This window comes from Crotalus tigris, unplaced genomic scaffold (genome assembly GCF_016545835.1).
Source record: "Crotalus tigris isolate CLP2741 ecotype Arizona unplaced genomic scaffold, ASM1654583v1 scf7180000024437.13266115, whole genome shotgun sequence".
Taxonomy (NCBI): Eukaryota; Metazoa; Chordata; class Lepidosauria; order Squamata; family Viperidae; genus Crotalus; species Crotalus tigris.
In genome coordinates, this window is record NW_024100606.1 from 5,636,974 (window position 1) to 5,662,013 (window position 25,040).

Below are 25,040 nucleotides of genomic sequence, written 5' to 3' on the forward strand. Positions count from 1 at the left end.
TTTCAAAATAATAAAGCAGGCTTTAGATGCTTTTATTAGGAAACAGATAAGCAATTTATAAAATAAATGCAATATAACTCAAAGAAAAGTGAGATAGTAAGATTGTAATGGCAATGCCTCTTTTTTTTAATTTATACCTCAACAAACCTGCTCCTGTTCAATATTTATCAAATTTATATAAATGCCCATTTTATCAGCACACAATGAGATAAAATAACAATGTAAAAATCACAGATAGAAAATGTAAAAGTTCATATTAGTAAGTATCATAAAAGCTTATGACACAAATCATATGCGATGAGAGGAATAAAAATTATCTCTACAAGAGAGCCATCTCAGTAGGTCTTCTGTATCCTGGAAGCTCTAAATCTGATTACATGACATGTCTTGAGGGTTGTTTGTAAAATCAAAAGGGATGGAGCTAATCCCATGGCAAATATATATTGGATTCATACGAACTTGCCAATAGATCAGACATGTCAAACACAAGGCCCGGGGGCTGGATGCAGTCCGCAAAGTGGTTTCATGTGGCCCGGGAAGCCATCCTGGAAACAGTGAGGGAACGGCCCCCGCTGCCTGGCCCAGGCTGGCCGGGAGCCAATGTACAATTTTGTGGTGGCCATCTATGCTGAAACGCATTAAGTCTTAGCTCCACAAAGCTGTCTGGAAACAGCGAGGAACCGTCCCCTGCTGCGTTGGCCCCACCCCCTGGATGCATGCTGAGGAAGTGTCACCCTTTGTGAGGAATGAAGAAATGCGCCATGCCTTGGCTCTTGCCCCGGTCCCACCCCCTTCTGCCAGAGACCCTCAGATCTGTCCCACGCCTGCCCAGGCCCCCACAGGCACCCTTGACATGAACGATGTAGAGCTGGCCACGCCCACACAATAGGCCACACCCACTCCATCCATGCCCACCCAGTAGGCCGCACCCACCCTGGCCGCACCCACCCAACCCCCCAAGGGCAACCGCAATGCTGATGCGGCCCTCAATGAAATTGAGTTTGACACTCCTGCAATAGATAGTAATAGATGATATTACCATACTGAAATCATTACATAGGTAGTCCTCATATGACCAAAATTGAGCCCAACATTTCTTTTGCTAAGCAAAACATTTGTTAACTAATTTTTGCCCCATTTTACAACCTTTTCTTGCCACAGTTGTTAACTGAATCACTACAGTTATTAAGTAAGTAACATGATTATTAAATGAATCTGGCTTCCCCATTGACTTTGCTTGTCAGGTCACAAAAGGTGATCACATGGCTCCAGGGAAATGGCAACCATCTTAAATATGAGTCAATTTCCAAGCATCTGAATTTTGATCACATGACTACGCAACGATTATAAGTATGAAAAACAGTCATAAGTCACTTTTTTCAGTGCTGTTGTAACTTGAAACAAACTGTTGTAAGTCAAGAACTTCCTGTATTTTTTTGTATTTTCAGACAGAAATAAAGATAAAAAATATTTACCTTTCGAAAGGCTGCCATTAGAGGAGTTATTTTCCTATTATCAGCGGCATCTACATCTGCTCCTGCTTGTACTAATAACTGGACAACATCTAAATGACCACCATTTGCAGCAAGCCATAATGGAGTATTTCCCTTCTTGTTACGAACATCTATGTGAGCTCCCCTACCAAAAAGTAAAAAGAACGCTTGATTAATCAACAAGAAAAACCTAATCCCCTCCCCAAAAGAATCTGTTCCAAAGGCTGCTAATATTTACTTATTGATCAATTTATTAATCATATTTATATAGTTGCCCTTCTCATGTTGTGTGTAAAAAAGCAATTTTAGAGGAATTCAAAATATATAAATATTGTTATTACAAAAAGACAAGAGTACCACATTATAAACAATTGAGCCACCCAATCAAATTATCATCTCCTTGCAACCACAGGTTTGTTGACATAACCAGCAATTGCTATTATTTTAAGAGGGATAAGTAAGTTAAGAGCTATATTAACATATCTTTTTCCTTCTACTGAAAGCACTACTTTTTATTTTATGTTACACATTCAAAATCTAGTTTGGAACTGTTTTATGAAAAAATGGGAACAGTTACAAATAAAATAATGTAAACAACAATGAAACAGGTCTGTCCTGAAATATGAACTCTTTGCAAAAAAGAGAGATAAATTTCTGTTAATAATAGTCATTGAGGGTTGAAGGTTGAATAGCTGAGCTATCGTATTTAGTTCCATATTCAAAATGCTTTTTTGTTATTCTGAATGAACATAATAGTAAAGTATTAATGATAATAATCTAATGATTAGTATTAATTCTATCAAATATTCACTATTTTCTTAGGATTATTAACAATGTTCTGGTTTTTATAACAGAACATTTACTATATATGCATACTCTGTATGTGTGTTTTGATCCCAAATCCTCAGCCTACTTTCAACCAAGATTTTATCAAATATTTTTGGGATGGAAAGACCACAAACACAGAAGATCCTGTCTGATTTGACTTCTCAAAGATAAGTTGTACCAATTCAACATGGTAAGGTGGAGGGGTCCTTGATGCTCTCTGAACTTGCTTGTTTTCTTGCAGACATTTCATTACCCTAACTAGGTAACATCATCAGTGCTACTAAGCAATTCTGTTCACTATCTGTTTATATTCTGGTATCTTGCCTGTCTATGTGGGTGGGGGTGGTCTTAGGGATTCTTCGGTTGATTTGTTTACTAATGGCTCTGGCAGTTTCTTGATTGGGGTATTGCTTACTTGACCTTGGAGCTAATTTATGCTGATCTGAGTGCTGATTACTGATTACTGACACCAAAAGGCATGATGAAAAGTCTTTATTTCACAACATATTAAAAAGATTTAACCATAGTTTTAATTGGGAAAATGTGACAATGCTAGACCAGGCCAAATCCAAAAATATCAGGGAATTTCTAGAAACCTGGCACTTTGACAAAATCAAATAGCCCAAAAGGGAAATAGACTCTAGCACCTCTCCACCCAGCACTCAGATCAGCATAGATTAGTTCCAAGGTCAACTTCATATCAACAATCAAGTAAGCAATACCCCAATCAAGAAACTGCCAAAGAGCCATTAGTAAACAGCATAAACAAAGAATCCCTTAGACCGCCCCTACATACACACACAGGCAAGACACCAGAATATAAACTGACAGCAAACAGCATTCTTTACTAGTACTGATGATTCCCTACCTTAGTTAGGGCAATGCAATGTCTGCAAAAAAACAAGCAAGCTCAGAGAGCAGCAAGGACCCCCCCCATTTCAACCTTGAGCTACAAATATTCTTCTTCATTGGTATGGTAAGGTGGGGAAGTTGAAATCCCTATAAAGTCTATTTATTTTGTGGCAGCATAGCTTTGGATAAACCCCTGAAGAGATGTAGCCAGTGTCTATTACATTGCTGTTATTCTTCTTCCTTATGCAATCCCCAGGTATGTTTATAATATTTTGAATGCCCCACACATGATACTATGCATATAACCACAAATATACTACACTGGACAGCTGTTTAAGAATGAATGCTGTAGCTGCTTACATTTAGATTTAAAAGTGGAATCTGTTTTCTATACTACTTCACAATCCACTATATATTCAATGTTTTATGGAATTAATAGTCACCCATATTAAACCTTTTAACTAGTCATAGAACCAAGAGGTCATGGCTCTGCGACCAGTTAAAAAAACCAGACTGTTCAATAGAAGATAAACTATAATACCTGCTAATAAGCAGCTCACAGAATTTGTAGTGTCCTTTGTCAGCTGCAATGGTTAAAGCTGTATCTCTTGAAGAAGGGACTGGTGGTGCATTTACATCAGCACCTTTGTCGAGAAGAACTCTGCCTACTTCAGCATAGCCACCAGAAGCAGCTTCCATTAATGGTGTCAGTCCAGTCTAGAAAGACAATAACATTAAATGTTTTCTCAAGTGATATATATAAAAGATTAAAACAACAGTAAAAAAACCCCAACCAATACAGTTTTTAGTGTATAGACAAGCATTATTAACTTTTATGGTGGTTCTCTGTAAAAGAAGTCAAAAAGGAAGAAGACTCTAACTCCTGATTGGTTTGATTATTAATGTTTGAAATAATTCACAGGGATGATTGGGAGAGGCTTTGCATCATGAATAAATGGCAGGATATCTACTACAGAATGACACTAAAACTGAATAACATCAACAAGAAAAATATTAAGAAAATAAATAGATTTTGTATGGGTTATTAAATAATTTTAAAATCTTAATTTTTCCTATTTGGTGAAAAGTATAATGAGGGCAAAATGTTTAATTATTATTAGATTTTTCTTTACACAAAAAATCACAAATAGAACATTTTATGGAATAACATGTACAAGAGAAACAAATTTGGATCTAAAATGAGCAAAGGTCCTGAACTGAATCTAATGGCCATGCTCGCTTCTCAGTTGACAACTCTTTAAAAGACCCATGCCTGTTCCTGAGCTTGCACTACAGCTATAAATGCATCTCCTTTATGGAACTGCTGTTGGGAAAAATGTGTTTGCTTATGCTACATTTAAAACATCTTTGCTTCTTCAGATACTTCAATTACTTCACACCATTAGAATGTACAGTGTGTATTATGAAATATTCAGATTTTATGTTCAGATGTCCTACTGAGTTCAATGAGATTTTCAACCAAAGAAATACTTAAGACTGCTTATATAGCCTTTTCAAACAGAAGGTGGTCTAACTTCCAAGAAAGAACATGCATGGAAAAAGTCCAGAAACTTGGAATTATTTGGGGTTACAAAGGAACAAAAGAAATTTACTTTAATTGGAAAAGAAATCTTATTAGATTTTCTTTTCAGAGAGCAAATATACCTTCATAAAGATTCTAATAATCTCAAGAGGGAGAAAGGGAGACAAATATATAGGAAAAATTGAACCCAATTTATGTCTTTAAAAATTATACCAGCGCTATAATTTGAACCAGATCTACTTTTTCTCAAGTTTTCAGAGGCAGCCGCATATAAGAGCTGCAAAATATTTTAATCAAAATATCTGGTTCCATAGAGAGAATGAATTACAACTAGCATATAAATAAGACTTTTAAGAAAGGCCATGTGAGTATCAAAAATGCAAAATTTCTAAGACTTATTCTTCAGAAAGAGCATCCCAAGACAGAATAGATTGCTCATCCTATTTATTAACTCTCATTCAGCCTATTAGTGATCTTAGAAGTTTTTCTTCACTACAGCACAAAGAAAAGGATGATTAATTAAAAGGATGACAAATCAGGGATGATTTTATTATTAGTTTCTGCTGCTCTCTCCTTTTCTATAGTATTGGCAAGTGAAAGAAAAGACAAAACTATTACGGTTTATGTTCATTCTCTCTCTAAAATCTTTTTTCCAGAAAGCTTTTTGAGAAGTTTCTATTCTGTGGAGAAAAGAAGATGGCCAGAATGGGAGCTCCAAATTTAAGTCCTGAGTTTTCAAAATAGTTAACATTCTGCTCCAGTGTTTCTCAACCTTGGCAATTTTAAGGCATGTGAACTTCAACTCCCAGAATTCCACAGCCAGCATTGCTGGCTGTGGAATTCTGGGAGTTGAAGTCCACATGCCTTAAAATTGTCGGTTGAGAAACACTGTGCTAAGCCTTCATTAATTTGGATTAATCTGTATATGCAGAGAATATCTTTTAGATGTTCTGCTTTGACTGGCCGCAATCACAATATTACCCAAGAGAACAAGAAATTTCTTGAAAAAGTTTAGATCTGGAAATACTTTTTCAGTTGATATACATCTTATTACCATACTATCTGCTCTAATGAAAACATGGATCCATTGAATTTTCTATTTAAAAGTGGGTCAAGAGTAGTATGATCTCTCAGAGAGCCGAAAGATTTATATTCACAGCTTTCAATCTGGTGAAAAAAATAAACAGAAATTCTTGACCCATAACTTTATGGCAGGCATCTAAGTCAAGAGGATTTGCTTTTAAAACATTAATGGTGCTTGGTAACCTGAACCTAAACACAAATGACTGAAATGAAAAATTGCCCATTGGAAAATATCTGTACAAGAGACAAATGCCTAGGCAAGAAAGCACACAAAGCTAATATGGTAGTAGTCTGATCACCAGATGAAAGAGGATATAAACCTGAAGGGGAAAAGTCTAAACTAGTATTTATTCATTAGAAATTTATACCACCTTTCTTCAAAAGCTCAAGGCAGTGTATATGTCGTTCCTTCACATAGCAGAAACAGGAAAAAAAACTATGACATTTCAATTTTGAAAGAAAGATTGTGGTGAAGTTTATTGAAGTTATTATATTCAATAACATCTCCTTGTTGAGACATGTCAGAACTGACAATCTTTTTATCTGGAATTTACAAATAATTTATAAATGAATTGGCAAGTTTGTGTCCACTGTTGTCCTGATCTCTCCCTTTTTTGGTGCTACAATGATCACCAAGTAATCAGCCTGATCATCTGTCTGTATGATGACAGTATCTTCTGATAGGGATGTAGCCTTGGGAGTAAGAGCTGAAAAAAATGTTATCCGCTTGATTTCTATTGTATAATTCTTGTTGATTGTTTCTAAAACCCACTAAACATTTTGGTGCTGCAGTATAAAAGCCATTTTTCACATTATATGATACCTGCAAATTTCTGAAGATAACCACGCAGAGCTAAAGTTTCTCACTAGAGTGCTAAATCAGTCTGGAGTTTTAAGCTGTTGTTTATCTATGACTGAATCTTTAAAGACTGCTTGAAAAAGTAAGAGCAATAAAAAGCCTTGGACTGTTTGGAAGATTTCTTTTCTTCTCATTCTGGAGAGTTGGAGAAAATTTTTGTTTCCTTCATTGCTTCTACTGCATTGTCAAAAGAAAAAAGAAAAAGAAAGAAAAAAAAGAAAAAAGTCTGTTTCAAAGATTGCTCTACCAAATTATATCTATATCCTTCTTTCACAGCCTGAGGCTTCTTTTGATGATCATATGCAATCCATTAATTTGGTTGTTAAGGAATCCAGTATCAATCAGCAATCCATTAATTTGTTGTAAAGAATCCGGTGTCAATCTGTTCGGCCATGGAAAAATTTTCTTCAACAAATTTCTAGTATCCTTGTCCAACTTATCACTCTCAAGCAGTTTGCTGAACACCTTAATGAAGGCCACAGAAGAGACTCTGAGCAGCATAAGTGAGGCATTAAAAGCCCAATGAAGTGCAGCTTTTACCTTCCAGCCATGTTGGCTCTACTGGCAGGTTCAGATTCAGAAGGCAGGAGGGCTCTAGATGCTCCAATTGCCACTCTATATGGGGTATGAGAAGATCTTGCACCATATCGGCTCAGGAACAGAGATAAAGTTTGGCTTTGAAGAGCTTCAATATCCTCCACAGATAATGGCTAAAGTAAGCTAGGAAAAGGACAAGAAGGAGCAGGTGAGGGAACCAAGGTGAAGGATGATGTAATCCCAGGTATTTATTACAGGGAGTGCAGGAAGACACTTCAAACTGAAGAGACCGCATAGCTCTGGATAACTGCTGACAGAAAAAAGGCAACACTGAGAAGACATACCCTATTTTTTAACTCTGAGAGCATTCAATCCATTTGAAAGGATATGGGTTTTTTTTTTTTGTTTCTTGACAAAATTTGTACAAAATTGTAAACTATAGAGTAAACTACACCTCTCTTCTAGTGAAGAGAGAGGTATTTTCCCTCTCCCAAATCCACTCCTTTACTTGTTAAATATTGAGACTCGAGCTCCACGCGATAGGATGAGCTCTGTCTTCACTCTGTTCCTGCCAACCTAGCAGTTCAAAAGCATATAAATGCAAGTAGATAAATAGGTACCATTTCGGTGAGAAGGTAACAGCGCTCCGTAATGTCATGTTCATCACATGACTGCGGAAATGTCTTCAGACAGCGCTGGCTCAATGGCCTTGAAATGGAGATGAGCACCGCCCCCTATAGTCGGCACAACCAGCAGAGTAAAATCCGCAGGGACTTTTTTTTGTTTTACTTGTTAAATATAGCTCACTCAACAGTGGCATATGGTCTAGCATTCAATCAGTTATGTGAAATTAATAGGAATGTTGAGACCAGGTTGTAGCCTTTCCGGGGTATCAGCAGAACTGAAGGATTTCAGCAAAATGTTGCTTTTGTTATTTGCTTCCTCTTTGCCACTCATTCCCCCAAGAGGTCTCTGCTTTGCTTATTTGTGACAATTTGTATGCAGAAAGAAACATCAATTATGAAAGGAGCACATAAGGCCTCACACAAATCCAAGGGTGCAAGCTCAAATACTAATGAAATGGCCTCCATGATTCAGAATGCTTTGCTTTACAAAATAGCAAGTAAATATAAGTATGCCTGATATGAAAAACTGTATTGTTTTGAATCCTGAGCAAACCATCAGATTCTGGAAGTTGTGTCAAACTTGATTTAGCAAAATATAAGCCTGGGATATTGTTTGTTGTTCAGAGTTTTAGATTCAGAGGACCCCAAAGTTATTTTATGGGGCATTTAGAGAAAGGTTGATGCATGTCAGCCCTCCTCCTCTCAGAAGCTCCATAGGAAAACATGTTATCATCTGGTCAGTCTCTGTGACCTTCCTAGCATCTTCTTTTCCCTCTTCCCCTTTCTTTTCTCAGTCACTGCAATGTCACACAATAATATATTCTACAGGTAGTTCTTGACTTACGACCACAATTGACCAAAATTTCTGTTGCTAGGTTATATCATTGTTAAGTGAATTTTGCCCCATTTTACAACCTTTCTTCCCACAGTTGTTAGGTGAATCACTGCAGTTGTTAAGTTAGGAATACAACTATTTAGTGAATCTGGCTTCCCCACTGACTTTACTTGTCAGAATGTCAAAAAAGATGATCACATGACCCCAGAACACTGCAACTGTCATAAATGAGTCAGTTGCCAAGCATCTGAATTTTGATCATGTGACCATGGGGATGCGAAAAGCGGTCAAAAAATAACCATAAATCACTTTTCTCAGTGCTGTTGTAATTTCAAACAATTACTAAATGAATGGTTGTAAGTTGAGGACTACCTGTATTGGGCCATTAATTCCCTTAACTTCTGTACCTCCCTTCCTTCTCTCCCTTCAGTTGCTACCTTCACCAGTGCATTACTCTATGCAGCTGCTCCTTATTGTGATTGTCTCACCAATAATAAATAACCCAATGTGCAGTGTGTTTTTCCTTTCGTTTTCTAAGCCCCCCCAATCACTTTTGTCCAGGAAAAATTAGATTTTAATATAAATCTAAAACAAAACATCCCACACTTCAGTCCATGGATAAAATAATGATCTGAAACGTGTGCTTCAATTTCAGAACGAACTGTTATGAATCCAGCTGTTCCATGCAAAGACCACTTTACACATTCCTATGAATAAACCTTTTATTGTTGTTGTTGTTGTTGTTGTTGTTGTTATTCAGTAAACCAGACAGCTGGCTAAGTTCTACCTTTTATAAAAATCTGCAGTACTGAACGCTGGCACCAACAAAACAAAGTATTCTTTTCATGATGTTATAGAAACTACTACATTAAATAAATGTCAGTCTGTCTACCAGAAAGGGAAAATATACTGCTGTACTACATACATTTCAAAAGGGAGTTTCAGAATCATAGAACATGGTAGATAGCTCTTCCCTTCTTTAAAGAAAGTAATAGGACTTTGAAATCTAGGACCTTTTTACATCAGAACTATTGTTAAAAAGGTACAAAAAAGAATGTTCCTCCTGTATCAACTCAGAAAGTTCAAACTACTCTAGGAGCTGCTGATACAGTCCAAGTCTGTCATTTGTACTTCTATAACTATCTGGTTTGATAACAGCAAACAAACAGGACAGGTAAGACTCCAACAGATAGTTAAGACTGCAGTAAAAATAATTGTAACCAGCCTTCTTTCCACCGAAGACTTGTACATTGTGTGGATCAGAAAGAAGGCTGAAAAGGCATCTGCAGACCCCTCACATCCTGGACACGAACAGTTTCAATTTCTTCCTTAGGATGACGCTTTGACAAGACAACTAGAGAAAGGGACACTTTTCTTCCTCTTGCCATCACTCTGCTGAACACTTAATTCTGTCAGTGGCAATATATTATGGTAATTACCTCTTATTACCCCCTTCTACTGGTTGAATACTTTTAGTATTATTACTGTGATTATTTCTCTGTTGTTTTACAAGTGCACTAAGTGCTTCTGTACTGGAGACAAATTCCTTGTGTGTCTAACCACATTTGGCCAAATATAGTATTCTAATAAAACTTGTGCCAAAAAAGAAAACTGAGGAGAGGAGAGAAAAAGAAAGAAAGAAAGAAAGAAAGAAAGAAAGAAAGAAAGAAAGAAAGAAAGAAAGAAAGAAAGAAAGAAAGAAAGAAAGAAAGAAAGAAAGAAAAAGAAAAAAATACTCCTATAAATGCTACTGTTAAAATAAATAAAAGTCTGTCCTTTGGGATAGTGGAATGCTAAATGTTATTCAGCATTTTGAATAATCTTTTGCACAGCTATGAAATCTATACATGTGGTACAGAAATTATGAACAAGGAATCTGTTCCTGCTATATATTTAGGAATAGTTGAAATCAGTAGAAAAGCAAAACTCTTTTGTATACTTTAGATACATGTAGTCCTCAATTATGACAATATGGGAAGTCCTGTCGCTAAGTAATGTGATTTTTAAATGAGTTATGCCCAATTTTACAATTTTTTTGCTGTGGTTGTTAACCAAATTACTCTGGTTGTTAAGCAAATCACATGGTCATTAAATAAATCTGATTTCCTCCACTGACCTTGCTTGTCAGAAGTGCTCTGGGAAGGTGACAAATAGAATGCTGCAATCATTGTAAATGCACGCTAATTGCCATGAGCCTGAATTTTGATCATGTGACCATGAGGATGCTGCAATGGTCACTGGGGTGAGAACTCTTATAAATCACTTTTTTTGCTGCTGTTGCAACTTCAAATGGTCATAAGTTGAGGACTACCTAAGTGTACAAGTTGTTAACAAAGCAAAACTGAAAACCAAGAGTTACTCCTTACCTTAGCTCTATGCTCAACATTAGCTTTTCTATCAAGGAGAAGACTAACCACTTCCGTTCTTCCTTGGAAACAGGCTAGTGTCAAGGCAGTATTTCTATTTGTCTCTATCTGTGCGTTAATATCAGAACCCATGTCTAAGAGCAACTTAACAGCTGTAGTATGGCCATTCATGGCTGCCAACATTAATGGAGAGATGCCCAGCTTGCTTCCAGTTCTAAAAGTAAATCAATATATGCCACATTTGAGTATTGCAAATATGCTGACTTTTTAATAATATTGATCTATTTCTGCAATGCAGAAATATGCATAGGACCTCCTCCAATGCAAGTTTTCAGTGGGGGTTCAGAGGTTAAGTAGCTACTTATATAATTATATAGATATACTACTGGGAAGACCTACTAGGTGATAGGACTTGACCAGCCTTGGCTGATTTTGAAATGTTAACCAGGGTTAGATCTGGTTAATACTCAAATTGGGAGACCACAATAAATACACAATAAAGCCTGGAAGTTAAAAGAATATCCTGTAAGATAATGGCAAAGCATTTCTATATAATTGCCAAAAAACAATATAGACGTGTCCATGAAATTACCAGAAGTCCAGTTTAACCTGAAGACTACATTACCTTAAATACTGGAAGAGATATCTAATTTTACCATACCCATTTATCTATTTCAGTTATCTAGTTATAATCATGTATGTATGTATGTATGTATGTATGTATGTATGTATGTATGTATGTATATATGTATACAGGAAGTTTTTCAGACAGACTGGTCTGATTGATTACACCTTGACATTTTTAACTGCTATACTGCAGTTATACTTTTTACAATCTCTTTTGCCTTGCAGCCCCCCAACTAGGGGCATTAAGCAGGCTCAAGTCGCAACTGCAAAACATTTACAAATCCAAATTTCTTTTTCTGGCAAACAGTTAAAGAATTAAATTGGGAGACTAATATGGCCATAAAGGGTGTGGCTAACTGAAGAGAGCAGAATGAGCTCGAAATGGCCATATTAGTCTCCCAATTCAATTCTTTAACTCTTTGCCAGAAAAAGAAATTTGGATATGTATGTATGTATGTATGTATGTATGTATGTATGTATGTATGTATGTATGTCTTTGGTTATTCGGGTTTTCTCCTGCGTAAAATTGGAAGTGTCTTGGTGACGTTTCAATGAAGTCCCATTCGTCATCTTCAGGCTGGTGTTTTCAGCTTCGAGGAGCAATCAGCACCATGGCGAATCTCTCCTCCAGCTCTCCCAGCTCGAGCATCGGGAGCTTGAGGGGTAGGTTGTGCACCCTGAAGTCCGCAGTCAAGCTCCCGATGCCCGAGCCGGGAGATCTGGAGGAGAGATTCGCCGTGGTGCTGATTGCTCCTCGAAGCACAAAGCTGAAAACACCAGCCTGAAGATGACGAATGGGACTTCGTCGAAACGTCACCAAGACACTTCCAATTTTATGCAGGAGAAAACCCGAATAATCAAAGACCAACATACAACCACCCGCGAAAACCTCAGAATATATATATATAGGTTATGAGTAGCCTAAGTCAGTTTGTGAACTTCAGGATTGAGTGGAGACTCCAAATGAATCTTCATAGCTGAAGTCCAAAACTTTAAATAACACATTTTAGTATCAGCTGCTACGATGAAAAAAATGGTTTTCCTGGAAATTAATCAAACAACTATGAAGTAGAAAGTTAAAAAGAGAACTTGCCTTGAATTGATCTCTGCACCAGCATTCAATAATATTTTGATGATGTTCACATACCCACCAGAAGCAGCTAAACTTAAAGGTGTATAATCAGAAACATTTCTGTGTTCTTTGTTTGCACCTCGTGCTAACAGAAGCTCCACCACCTGAAGCATCATATAGAAAGTTACTTTAAGAAGTGATTACTGCTCCAATCCTAAACATGAAACTTATATCAAAATTTCTTTATGATTAGTAACATTGAACAATTTTTCATACAATATCAATCAAAACATTTGTATTTATATAATTTTATTTTTGTACCAATTAACATATCAATTTTATAACCGATGTGATATATACAACTATATTCATTATAATTTAATAATGCAGCTGTGTGACAAACATTTCAAACAAGATATAAAATTGGGCAGTCTATTTAAGTTTCTTTGAGAGGGAGGGAGGAAGGGAGGGAGAACAACTAGAATCTAGGCAAAGATTTAATAATGAAGTAGGACTTGGATGTATTATCCTCCATGAATGGAAGTTCATTCCTGCAACAATCAGAAGTAAACATGCAAGTTTAATATCCATCACATTTGAATAAATACTTTCCTTACTAACTTTTAATTATATAATTAGTTTATTGATTTATTGGCAGGATTATTCATTTTAATATAGTTTTATTGTTGTTCAATGTTATTAATCACTGCTAGCTGTCTTTGCCAGGAGTCTGAAGGTAAAACTCTGAAAAATAAACAAACCACATAAATAAACTTTATTGCAGATATGTGATCATAGCTGAAATATCTGGAGGGTGAAAAATCATGCATCTACCGAATCCCTTGTATAGGAAAGGCCCTTCTGGATTGTAGCCACACTATTTCAAGCTACTGCTGAAAATTGGAGTAAATAGATCAGACTTAATTAACTGGACTCTAATTTATCAGAGTCCAGCTTATTAGATCAGATTTTGGAAAGCAGATACTACAATAAGACTAGATTCAAAAAGGCTTCTGATTATGATGGCTTTATAATACTTTCATTCAAAGACATTTTTTAGGAATAGAATAAGTATCATTATAGTCCAGCCTAAAAGTTTTCTGGTTGGCTATTGGAAAGAATACCAGAGTAGATAGATACTGGTCTTGTTCAACATGGATCTCATGATATTATTCAGTTAGTGTTTAACCAAGATAAAGAAAAATAAAGTATGATTAAATGTTACATGTTCAATGCAATTATAATATGGATAATATGTTGTACATGCAACACTACTTTTAACATGTATGAGGTTAGATTTCTCCATTCTTCCTCTGGCTTACTCAGGAAGTGACTATTGGGGACAGTGACTCTGAAGCTAATTAAAGAACTCTGTTACTTGCAAGCTAGAGAACTATGGTTATGTTATAAACCAGGATTATAGAAAAGGATTTGAACCTTGTTTGAACAAATTATGAGTTAGCACCATATATTAAATAAAAGTACATGTAAGTTATTATATTAAATACTGCAATAAAAACATGATTATTAGAAAACATAAGCTACCCAGAATTATTCTGCGGTAAAATAAGCAGCCTATAATTTTTATATATCTATATCTATCTATATCAGTGGTTCTCAACCTGTGGGTCGGGACCCCATTTGGGGTCGAACAACCATTTCACGGGGGTCGTCAAACAACGCAGTCCGCCATTTTTTCCCCTTTTTCCTTAGCTGTGCTACTCCCTTTTATTCTATTGGCTTTTGAAAGCCAATAGAATAGACTCTCTTGAATAGAGTCTAATTCTATTGGCTTTCAAAAGCCAATAGGAATTGTCCAGGCTGTCTCTGCCCTGCTGAGCCCGCCAAAAGTCCCATTTTGCAAATGGTGCTGCACCAGTTGAGTAGTCCTCGACTTACGACCGGTTAAGTAGTCCTCGACTTATGACCGGTTTGGGGGGGGGGTCGCAGCATTAAAAAGATTGAGAACCACTGATCTATATCTATGTATATGTGTGACTGTAAATAAATAAAATAAAATAAAATAAAATATTTCAAAGGAAATGTCCTATTACTTCTTTGGAACTACTCAAGCATGCATAAACATTAGTAATATCAATATCTACAAAATATCCCTTGATTTTCACTAAAAAGGCTTCTGAAGAATATGGTTAGGTTTCAGGATCTGAACTGTAACTTCATTTTTACAAGAGAAACATGCAACAATTTGTAATATTTTACCTCTTGTCTTCCTCCAGAGCAAGCTAGAGATAATGGTGTGTCCTTGGTCCTTTCAGACTGAGCTTCAATATCTGCACCATTATCTAACAAAATCTCTACAACACCAACGTGGCCAGCGGTAGCAGCCAAAATAAGTGGAGTAAACCCTGAAAAAAATATGAGTAAATACCACTTAAAATGGTATTTTAAAATCTGTATCACTGTTTAAATTGGTACATAAGTATTTATCATAACTTGAATATAAAGAAGAGACCCTTGCAAAAAGGAGATGCAGAGATGCTCTGAACTCTGGGATTTCTCAGCTCTAATCAAGTACTTATATATTCCACTTATACCACCCTTCTTCTTCCAGATGCTTGCAGAAAACAAATATAAATAAGATCAAATCTTGATTCTACTGAGGGCGTAAGGATAATGATGGTAAATTTTTGACTAAAAGAACTGGCAACAGACCACAGACCTAACTAGGTAATATGTTTGCTCAAGAATATTTATTCAGACCTGACAGATAAAAACACTGGCAAAGTTGGATTTATTGACAACTGATATTCCAGGTCTTCTGGGCTAGTAAAAGAAAGCACTTGGATCAGCTTCATTTTTTTTCCCAACACAACCTTGTGCAGCACCCAACCAAATCAAACTAGATGAATTCCATGAAGAAAGCCTTTGGATAGAGCATAATATGTAATCATTCATCTCCTCTCTGAGCGGTGACTGGAGGGCAGATTCAATATTGGCATTTGAACTGACAATTAAGACTAAAAATTAATGAAGGTATCATTCTCTCTGATTCAGGTCCACTCAACTCAAGCCAGTCAGTCATCAATTTGTACAGATCCTTGATAACTTCTGCAAATAAGAAGATGTGATTCTATTCACAAAAGAGGTTTGAGGTATTGTATAGGCTTAAGTGATCTGACTATGGGAATGCCAGAAACTACATTGACAAAATACCATGATGTTCATAGTAATACGTAGCTTTGATGACAATAATTAAATTGAAATATAGTTGACTCAAAAACCATATTCAGAGCTTTTAGCAAAGATATTTCATTATATTAGAGAATGACATTAAATGAGATGCTACACGGTTTGGATCTGGGCCTTGTATTTTTCAATATCATTATTAATAGTTTGAATGAGGAAGTCATGGGTGTGCTTATCAAAATTTGATGGATAGCTTATACCCTAGAAAACTGAATAAAATTCAAAATGATCTTGGCTGACTAGATAAGCAGACTGAAAGGTAATAAAAGAAATTTAAGAGATAAATGCAAACGACTTTATTTAGGAAAAAGAAATCAAATGCCAAGTATAAAACAGACACATGACTTGGCAACAGTACTTGTGAAAAAGATCTAGGAACTAAGTTGATTATAAACTGGGTAACAGCTGACTGTGTGGTGAGTCTGTAAAAAGCAAATGCAATTTTACATGCATCAACAGTATAATTTCCAAATCAGAGTATTAAAAGTTCTTTGTATTCTGCTTAGATGAAACCTATTTTAAACATTTTATTCAGATCAAGAAACTAACCTTTTAAAGATAGTTTCAAACAAATGGAATAAATCCAGAGAAAGTCAATGAAGACAATCAGAAAAACAGAAACTAAGCTATGGAGAGAGAAAAAATAGGACCATTTAGTATTATCAATCTAGACTTATTCTTCATTGTTCCAGAGTGCATAACAGTAATAGATTTAATTGTCCATATTGTGTTATGCAGCTGCTTCCATATCTTTGATAGACTTTATTTTTCCAGAACAATCTTTCAGTTCTGTAAACTCATGCTTTCTATCAGTTCACTTTTGAAAATTGGACATTAGGAACACAAGATCTAATTAACTTGTCTCATGTTGGCCTCTTTTTCAATTACTTGATTTTTCTATGCATCAGTTTTCACCAAATAAGTCTTACCTTCACATTATATATTTGAAATATTTAGCTTCATTATTAATGCTTTTTATCAGTTGCCTGCTTTGCTTTTTCATTTAATATTGAGTGGTTTTTCTTTTGATCCAAACATCTTCAATTATTTTCTTCAGTCTCACACTTAAAAGACATCAATTATTCCTCATTTAACCTTTCTGGATCCTCCAGCTTTCACAGCCATGTATTACAACTGTGACTAGGACAATAAATGTCGCAGTCAGTGTGATGTCTCTTAAGCTTTAATATTTTGTTTTGATTTGCCATAAACCTTCTAACTCCAATGTATGTGCTCATATGATAAGATCTGACAGGTTTGGCATACTTCAAATCCAATCTGATATGAAGGAAAGCCACATTTCAAAACCCTGAACTTCTGCTTTTTCTGTGTCAAGAAAAATTGTATAAATTTGAACCATTTTAGGCAATATTACCTGTGTAATCTAGTGACAATTTCATGCTGACAGTCATAGGCAGAGCCAGACACTCTGCCAAGCTTAGTTTCCACCCCCACAAATGTCTAAGCTTTTTACTAAATTGGAGGGATGATCACCTGGTGAAATCATTTGAACTGCTGTCACCAGAAACTGATATGAGAAAAATGGGAAAGCAGTCAAATAAATGATTAATTCCTCCTGGGACCTGAACTGCCTAAACAGAAGAATTTTGGTTCTATGATCCCAAGTTTCATATAAATTATTCCAGGTCTAAAGCTCGGCTACTTGTCTTTAAGTAGCCTAAATAAGAAAAGATGCAATGTTGTGATCCTAGATCTAGATAGAGCAAGGCAAGAGTGGAACTATAGTGGAGACTGCTTTTTCTCATAAGTACATTTGTTCTTGCTTACCAGAGCAAAACATGAGAACCAACAAAGTGAAGAATATCCTTCTCTACTGTGGGAAAAAAGCAACTACAACAAGAGTCAAAACTTATAATACAAATCATTTCATACAAAATTAACTTTACATTTGAATAAAATATTGCAGAATACAGATTTGTATCTTAGGTTTGTTTTACTCCAATGCCAGAGTTTCTCCGGAATTTACTTTTATTGGAATACACAACCACACGTGCATATGGAATCTACAAACTGACTGATACTTTTATCAGCAGATACTCACCCTTTTTGTCCCTGTGTTCAATACTAGCTCCCCTCTCTAAAAGAGTTTGTACTAGTTCTTCATGTCCGCCAGCACAAGCAAGTGTCAGTGCTGTGTCATGGTTACTTTCAGTCTTTAAAAAAAAACAATTAAAGTGCTTATATTTGTTCTAGCATTTAATTAACAAATCAATATATGAAAGCAGAGCTTAATCCTATTTTTTTTATAAAAAATAATCCAATACAAACTGGTTCCCATGTTCAACATAGCAAAGGAAATCATGAGTATTTAAAGCCATATCACATTCTTACTCATCTCTAGATATTTAATTAGGTCTGAACATTCTTAACAGCATTAAAATATAAATTTCTCTCAGGTTTAGTTTTTTGAAAACAAAAGGGAAGATACTTGCATTCCTCATAAAGTCTGAAAAAACCCTGAACTGAATACAACAAATAATCAAAATTCAACTATCGCTCTTCTGTAATCATTCTTTTCACATTTATTAAATATTATGTTTATCTACAGTTCAAAGAATGATTTATCAAAAGTATTCAAATTTTAAAAAATGAAAGGAAAATAGAAATTTTGCTTGTTTGCAAAATTTGCTTGTTTGCAAGATGGACTTGAGGAAGAATTTGTTTCACAGAGCATCAGTATGTTTTGAAAGCATACTAATGCTTTGCGAAAAAAATCTTCCTCAAGTTCATCTTGCAAACAAGCAAAATAGAAAGGAATTTCTATTTTCCTTTCATTTTAATTCGTATTTCATTTCAAAGGAGAAGAAATATTATTTTAGACTTACCTGTGCATCAATGTCAATGGCAGGATAAACTGGTAGCATGGTTGAAGGAGAAATGATAGGACTAGAAGCAGGTGTTTGAGGTTTGGAAACGCATGTTGCTATGCTGTGGGTAGGGGTATTTGAGACTGCAGATGCTCTTCCACTCACTGCTATTAAAGAGAATAACTTGGCTTATTAACATTATAACTATCCTCTTGGATGTGCTAGAATTTCTTTAAATGACAACAAGCACTGAGAAATCACAATATATCAAATAGTTATAAATAGGTTTCCCATCCTTCTGAAAATACAGCTAAGAGGGAAGAAATCTGATGTAACGTAATGAGAATTTTCCTAAAAGCAGTTGATACCAATTTAATTATTTGTTGGAATATTCCCCAATCTCTAACAGGAATTGCTACTTTTCCTGCATATTACCGTACTACCCAATGTATTACCAATGAAATCGTAGTTGCAATTAAATTGCAAGGAGTTAGAATATTAGAGAAAAGAGTCTTAGGAAGTCCTTAATGTAGGCAGAATATTTGATCCATTATAGAAGATTTTAATTTAGTTTACTTAAATATTTAAATGACTTCCGATATGTTTTCTTCCAAAAATGCTAACTGGAGAGAATAAAATCATAATCTGAGAACATTACTTAGAAAGAACAAAAATTTCAGAGATAGAACTCCTATGTTATCTTTACTTTTTAAAATTACACTAGTTAGCAGTGGAATGAATAATTCTGTCTAGAGATTATGGAAATCTTTGAATTCTAAAATTACTACCTAAGCAATCTTAACAAAAAGCTAAAGCATATTGCAATTCCTTATGCCTTAAAATTATAATGAGGTTATGACTATGAAGAAATAATCAATAGTTATTCAAACTCTTACTTGACACAGTTAGTAGCAATAAGGAAATCTTCTTCACATTAGAAAATAAGTATGGGTGAATCAGATATAGTACACATTTCTGAAAAGCCCTAAGTTTCTTGTTTAAATTTAATTCCAGTTAATTTATTTCATCAACTATTCTTAAAGTTGTTTCAGAATTTTCTGATTTAGATAATAATAATAATAAATAGTAGTAGTAGTAGTAGTAGTAGTAGTAGTAGTAGTAGTAGAGTTGGAAGGGACCTTGGAGGTCTTCCAGTCCAACCCCCTGCTCAGGTAGAAAACCCTATACCATTTCAAACAAATGGTTGTCCGGTCTCTTCTTAAAAACTTCCAGCATTCACAACTTCTGGAAGCAGGTTGTTCCACTGATTAACTGTTCTAACTGTCAGGAAAGATGATGACTAAGTTATGTGCAAGCTGACTTAGAATTATGATAATGGTATATTCAAGAGGCAAAGGAGTTTTGAATTTAAATCAAAACTTCACAGGTTGCAGAATACATGATTTGGTCCTGGAGATGATGATAGTATTGAAAAAAATAATACATCTCTGCTTATAAGAATAAGAGGAAGGTAAATAGCTTCCTAGTTGGCCTGACTCATACCACTTAAGGAAAGGAAATGCACCATAATATGAACTCTATGAGTAATTTGCATTATTTTAAGAGACCTGTGGTGGCGTAGTGGTTAGAACACAGAATTGCAAGTTAATTCTGCCCACTTCCAGGAGTTCAGTCATGACCAGTTCAAGGTTAACTCAGCCTTCCATCCTTCCAAGGTCAGTAAAATAAGGACCCAGATTGTTGGGGGCAATATGCTGACTCTGTAAACCACTTAGAGACGGCTGTAATGTACTATAAAACAGTATACAAATCTAAGTGCTGTTGATATTTTGCAAAAAAAAAAAAAAAAAACAACTCTTTGACTTTGGACAAGTTTAGAAATGCCATTTAACTCTACTGAGTTGCATTGCAAGGGCCTCTCTATTCAGTTTTCTAAGCCATGAGGATGAAGGAAAGAGAAATTGTAACAGCAACACAAAGCTCTACAGATATGCACTGGAATTTATTGTATCTGGGTTGTTATATTTTGGACTATTTCAGTTGAGTTAAAAAAGGAAGTGTTGTACTCTGATTCCATTTTTATTTTTGTTTAATTCACAGGAAAACTTGATTAATGTGTTTTTTCACATGTACTTTTAGAAAGGGTAAGCACTGGAAGTGAAAAACATGGAGTCAGGAACATTGTCAAGGCACAAACATATGGTTTAGGGCTTGGGATACAAAGGACAATATACTTGACAGTGGAAATGCTTTTTTACTCACTTCATGTGACTACTTCTGCTGGAGATATTGAACATGGCCAGGAACACTATTGTTGTTCTTGCACTATTTAAAATATGTTCATTTATGCTATAAATTGTCCTTTTTCAAATAACACTGGTCATTTATGCTATAAATTCTCATTTTCCAAATAACACTGGTCTATTTTAATAAACTAGGTAGACAACACAGGAAATGTAAATGGAGACTCAGTTTTAAATTGTAATTAAGAACAAGCTAAAATAATCCAGTCTTTGTGACACTGAAACAAATAAAGTTGTTGATATATTCAAAAAGTTTCAGCACTGACATTTTATCTGCATGTAACAATTCATACAAACCTGCCATGATGTCATCCAGTGTGTCATTGAGGGTTTGGGCAGGGCTGGCAACCATTAACCCTTGCTGTGCATCTGTCAGAATTCCTTGTCCCAGCCCTGTAAGTTGTGCTTGGCCCAGTACTGGCTGTCCAACTATGACACTTTGGAGTTCTGAAAGATTTGCCATAGAACCTGGTGGTAAAGAACTTGTAGAGAGAGGCAAAGCTTGTGGCATTGCCAGAGGCTGAACTGGAGCAAAACCCATCTGGTTTACAGTTGGCATAGGCTCATCAGTGAGTAAATATGGATCCACCTGTCGTATGCGGGCATAATCTTCTTCAGTAAGTTGGTCTTCTATCTCAACAGGAGTTAATATTCCCAAATGCTGACAAGACTGTTGTTGCTGCTGCAATTGAATTCTCTGCGCTTTAACTTCCAAATACTGTTTTTTCAGCTGCTGTTGTGTTTTCAGTTGCAGCTCTCGCTCTACTTTCTGCAGCTCTTCTAAGATCTTTTGCTTCTTCTGAATTTGTTCTTCTCTAGTTTTGTTCAGCTCCTCAATCTTCTCCTTAGTGAGCTGGTCAGCATGTGCCAATTCCAAAGACTGTAGCTGTGCATTCTTTTCTATGGCTTCCTTTATTCTTTGCTCTAATTCTGTCAACTTGCCCTGAGCCTCCTCAACAATGCTTTCTGGAGACTGATTAGCGATGTAACCTTGTACTTCTGGATTGGATGGCTGCAAATGGCTGCTGGACTTTTGTTTGGAAGTGGCTGTATGAAAGAGACACTTCCTCAGAACCAAATGGAAGTCCACATGAACAGCATTCTTATTACAGACCTACTGATCAATCAAGCACAAAGATGACTCCTACCAGAACTGAAAAGGCTAAGGGAAAAGCCTAATATGCCTAATATCTTCGAATGTTTTGTTAAGAAATAAATTACAATTCTAAATTGCTTACTTGCTGGAGAAGACAGGTCTTTACTACCAACAAAAAACTACATTGCAACAAGGTCTTTTCCAAGCTACTTATTTTCTTCAGTAATAAGGCAGTCCTACTATGCATATTTTATTCAAAAGATTAAGCAGGCATTTAAGATGCAATTAAATAACCTAAGTGATAAAGCAAGCAAGATTCAAGATTCAAGGCATATGGATATCAATATATAAACAATGCTCACAAGGTTTATAGAGAGAGGAAAAATATCAAACTAATTATCCTAAAATGATAGTTTAGTGTTAATGAAATGAAATATAAAATCAAAATGAATTCTATAATGTATCTCAATGCAAGTTTCAACCTCATGTAAGCCATGCAAGCTCAATGAGTAACTATGGGCCATTTACTATCTCTTAATTCAAGTTACCCCTGCCTAATTCTTATGAGAAAAGCTGAATGGGGAAACACTATGTATGCCACCTTGAGCTCTTTGAGAAAAGAGGGAATATGTATCTACAAAATATATTGCTTTATACTGATGAATCTGGGCTACTTGGTCAGATAAGTAAATATTTTGTGTCTTCTTGCATTAAAATATGCTTGATTAAAATAATCAAAATTATAAACAAGATTATGAAATCTACCTAAGGGCTTTATGTGCTGTTTTGGACAAAGATTTAGTATAAACCATTTAAAAACAAACAATAAACAAAAAGTAAGATTATTAAAGTGGTAATATTCTGTTATTAATCATGAAAATATTTTATCCTCTAACATATTTTAAAATAATTTTTCCATAAACAGCCATCAATTTTTAATATTTTACAGAAAAGATGTACTAAAATGTACAAATTTCAAAATTCAAATGTGAAAGCTGAAATTCAATGTTAATTGTATTCGGGCACAAAATATTTAAAAAAATATATCATAGTTTTTCCCCAGTTCTTTTACCCTAGAGTATCTGATTTATAAAAAACAGAAGTTGGAAACACAACTAATATATATAAAGGAAGATTTCTTTCTTTAAAATGAACATAGTTTATTATTTCTTTAAAAAGAAACCCAATAATGTATTCAGCATTCCACTGAAAAATGTCTTGTATCAATAATATATGAGGTATAACTAACCTTTGTTTCTGATGGGAAGGGTGGTGGTAACATTGGCAGGAGGTTTGTCAGGCTCTTGAGGTGGAACTACCATGGGAAGTGCCTGCACTGGTACACGAGGAGCCTAAAAAACATTGGACACTAAAGTTATTTTCTTTGTTTTGCATGGTCAAAACACAGAGATGCATAAATATTTCACAATTCAATAAGTATTAATTATTACAGGTTTAAATGTTCTATCAATTAATAGTTTACATTCTTGGCACTAATAAAGTATCCAACTATAAGACATTTTAATAATGTAGGCATAGTATGATAAAAACAACAACTAACCATGTAAAAAAAATTAGAAAAAAAAGCCCTCCTAATCAACATTTTCCTACAATACATTTTCTTTTGGAAGCAAAAGTCATTAGTCATTAATACACTAATAATAGTAATTGCTGATCAGAATTTACCAAGTCATCTACAAATCTATTGAATACAATGTCTATTTTCAAATTAATGGACAATGTTTTAGCATATGAAAAATGAAGCATAATAAAAACTAGAACAGTCGTACCCTATTTATATCATGAGATGGAGGAGTCAACTGCGTAGATTCAGGTGGAGGAGCAGAAAGTAGGTTGTTAGGATAATCCAATAGATAACAAACTACACTTGTATGGCCACCCTTAGCAGCTTCTATTAGCATGGTTGAACCATCCTATAAAGAAATAATGGAATAAAAACAGTATACTTTGCATCTCTTTTGACAAAAACTTAATAAATGTTATCTAAAGCACATGAATATTACTAGACTATTTTTCAATAACTGAACATTAACTTAAACTGGCCATTTATTTTTAAGGGGTTTTTTTTTTACATTTTCACCTGGAGATTGAACACAATGTACACAAATTTAAAAATATATTTCATGTAAGAACTCCTTAAAAATGTTAAACCACATTTACAATTGAAAAATTCCTCATGATAAACTTCCAAAATCTGTCCTCAATGAAATATTCAAACAATAGGTAATTAAATGAAGAAAAAAAAAACAAAAACCAACACGTACTTTTAGTCTGTGTGTAGGATCAGCTCCATGAGCTAATAACAATTCCACAACAGCCAGGTGGCCTCCAGCACAGGCAAGCGATAATACTGTATGATCATTGTTAGCAGTGGTCCTGTTCACATTTGCTCCTGTTATTAATGCATTGGGGAAAACAAAAGCCATTCAAAGCTCTCTGCCTGTAACTCTTCTTTTTCTCATATATAAAATGGAGAGAAATGTTTCAAAATTGATTCCAGAATTTCCACCTTTCCAGTTAAAATATTTTTAACTCTTCAATGTAACTCACATAATAAAAACAATTGCTAGTTTTATCCTTTGCTATTTGAGGTTACAATCCTGTATCCAATCATAATATGATACTTACTCTACTTTTTTTTCCCTCAAAAATCTGTGTAAGATATAAAAGTTTACTTAAAGGTGATTCTGGCAGTTTTCATATAGACAATGAGATGTTTTCCTTGGAGAAAGAGAATCATTTCTATCCTTTTTTATCAACTGCTATTTGGGCTTGGAATTCTTAGAGCTCATAAATTTTCTAGAAATTAGATTCTTGTATTACTGTTTACTGAACTAAGTACAAGTAGATTTTAGTTACTCATTATTATCTTTGCCAGCTGAAGTAATTCATATAGTATATAA

At 35.0% G+C, this 25,040-nt stretch overlaps 1 protein-coding gene across 7 annotated transcripts in view; it reads right to left on the reverse strand.

Moving 5' to 3' along the window:
• Positions 1-25,040, reverse strand: part of ANKRD17 (ankyrin repeat domain 17) — a 160,978-nt gene that overhangs the window by 23,130 nt on the left and 112,808 nt on the right. For 5 of the 7 annotated variants that reach the window (XM_039331759.1, XM_039331762.1, XM_039331764.1 and 2 more), the window contains exons 12-22: positions 24,402-24,529; positions 23,907-24,050; positions 23,366-23,468; positions 21,318-22,067; positions 18,775-18,923; positions 17,991-18,102; positions 14,942-15,087; positions 12,743-12,885; positions 11,023-11,236; positions 3,715-3,890; positions 1,476-1,638 (exon numbers count right to left, since the gene is read on the reverse strand). In XM_039331759.1, the coding sequence (XP_039187693.1) occupies positions 1,476-1,638; positions 3,715-3,890; positions 11,023-11,236; positions 12,743-12,885; positions 14,942-15,087; positions 17,991-18,102; positions 18,775-18,923; positions 21,318-22,067; positions 23,366-23,468; positions 23,907-24,050; positions 24,402-24,529 (2,228 nt within the window). The remainder of the gene's footprint in view (positions 1-1,475; positions 1,639-3,714; positions 3,891-11,022; positions 11,237-12,742; positions 12,886-14,941; positions 15,088-17,990; positions 18,103-18,774; positions 18,924-21,317; positions 22,068-23,365; positions 23,469-23,906; positions 24,051-24,401; positions 24,530-25,040) is intronic. The other 2 variants (XM_039331760.1, XM_039331765.1) reach the window with 2 other exon arrangements.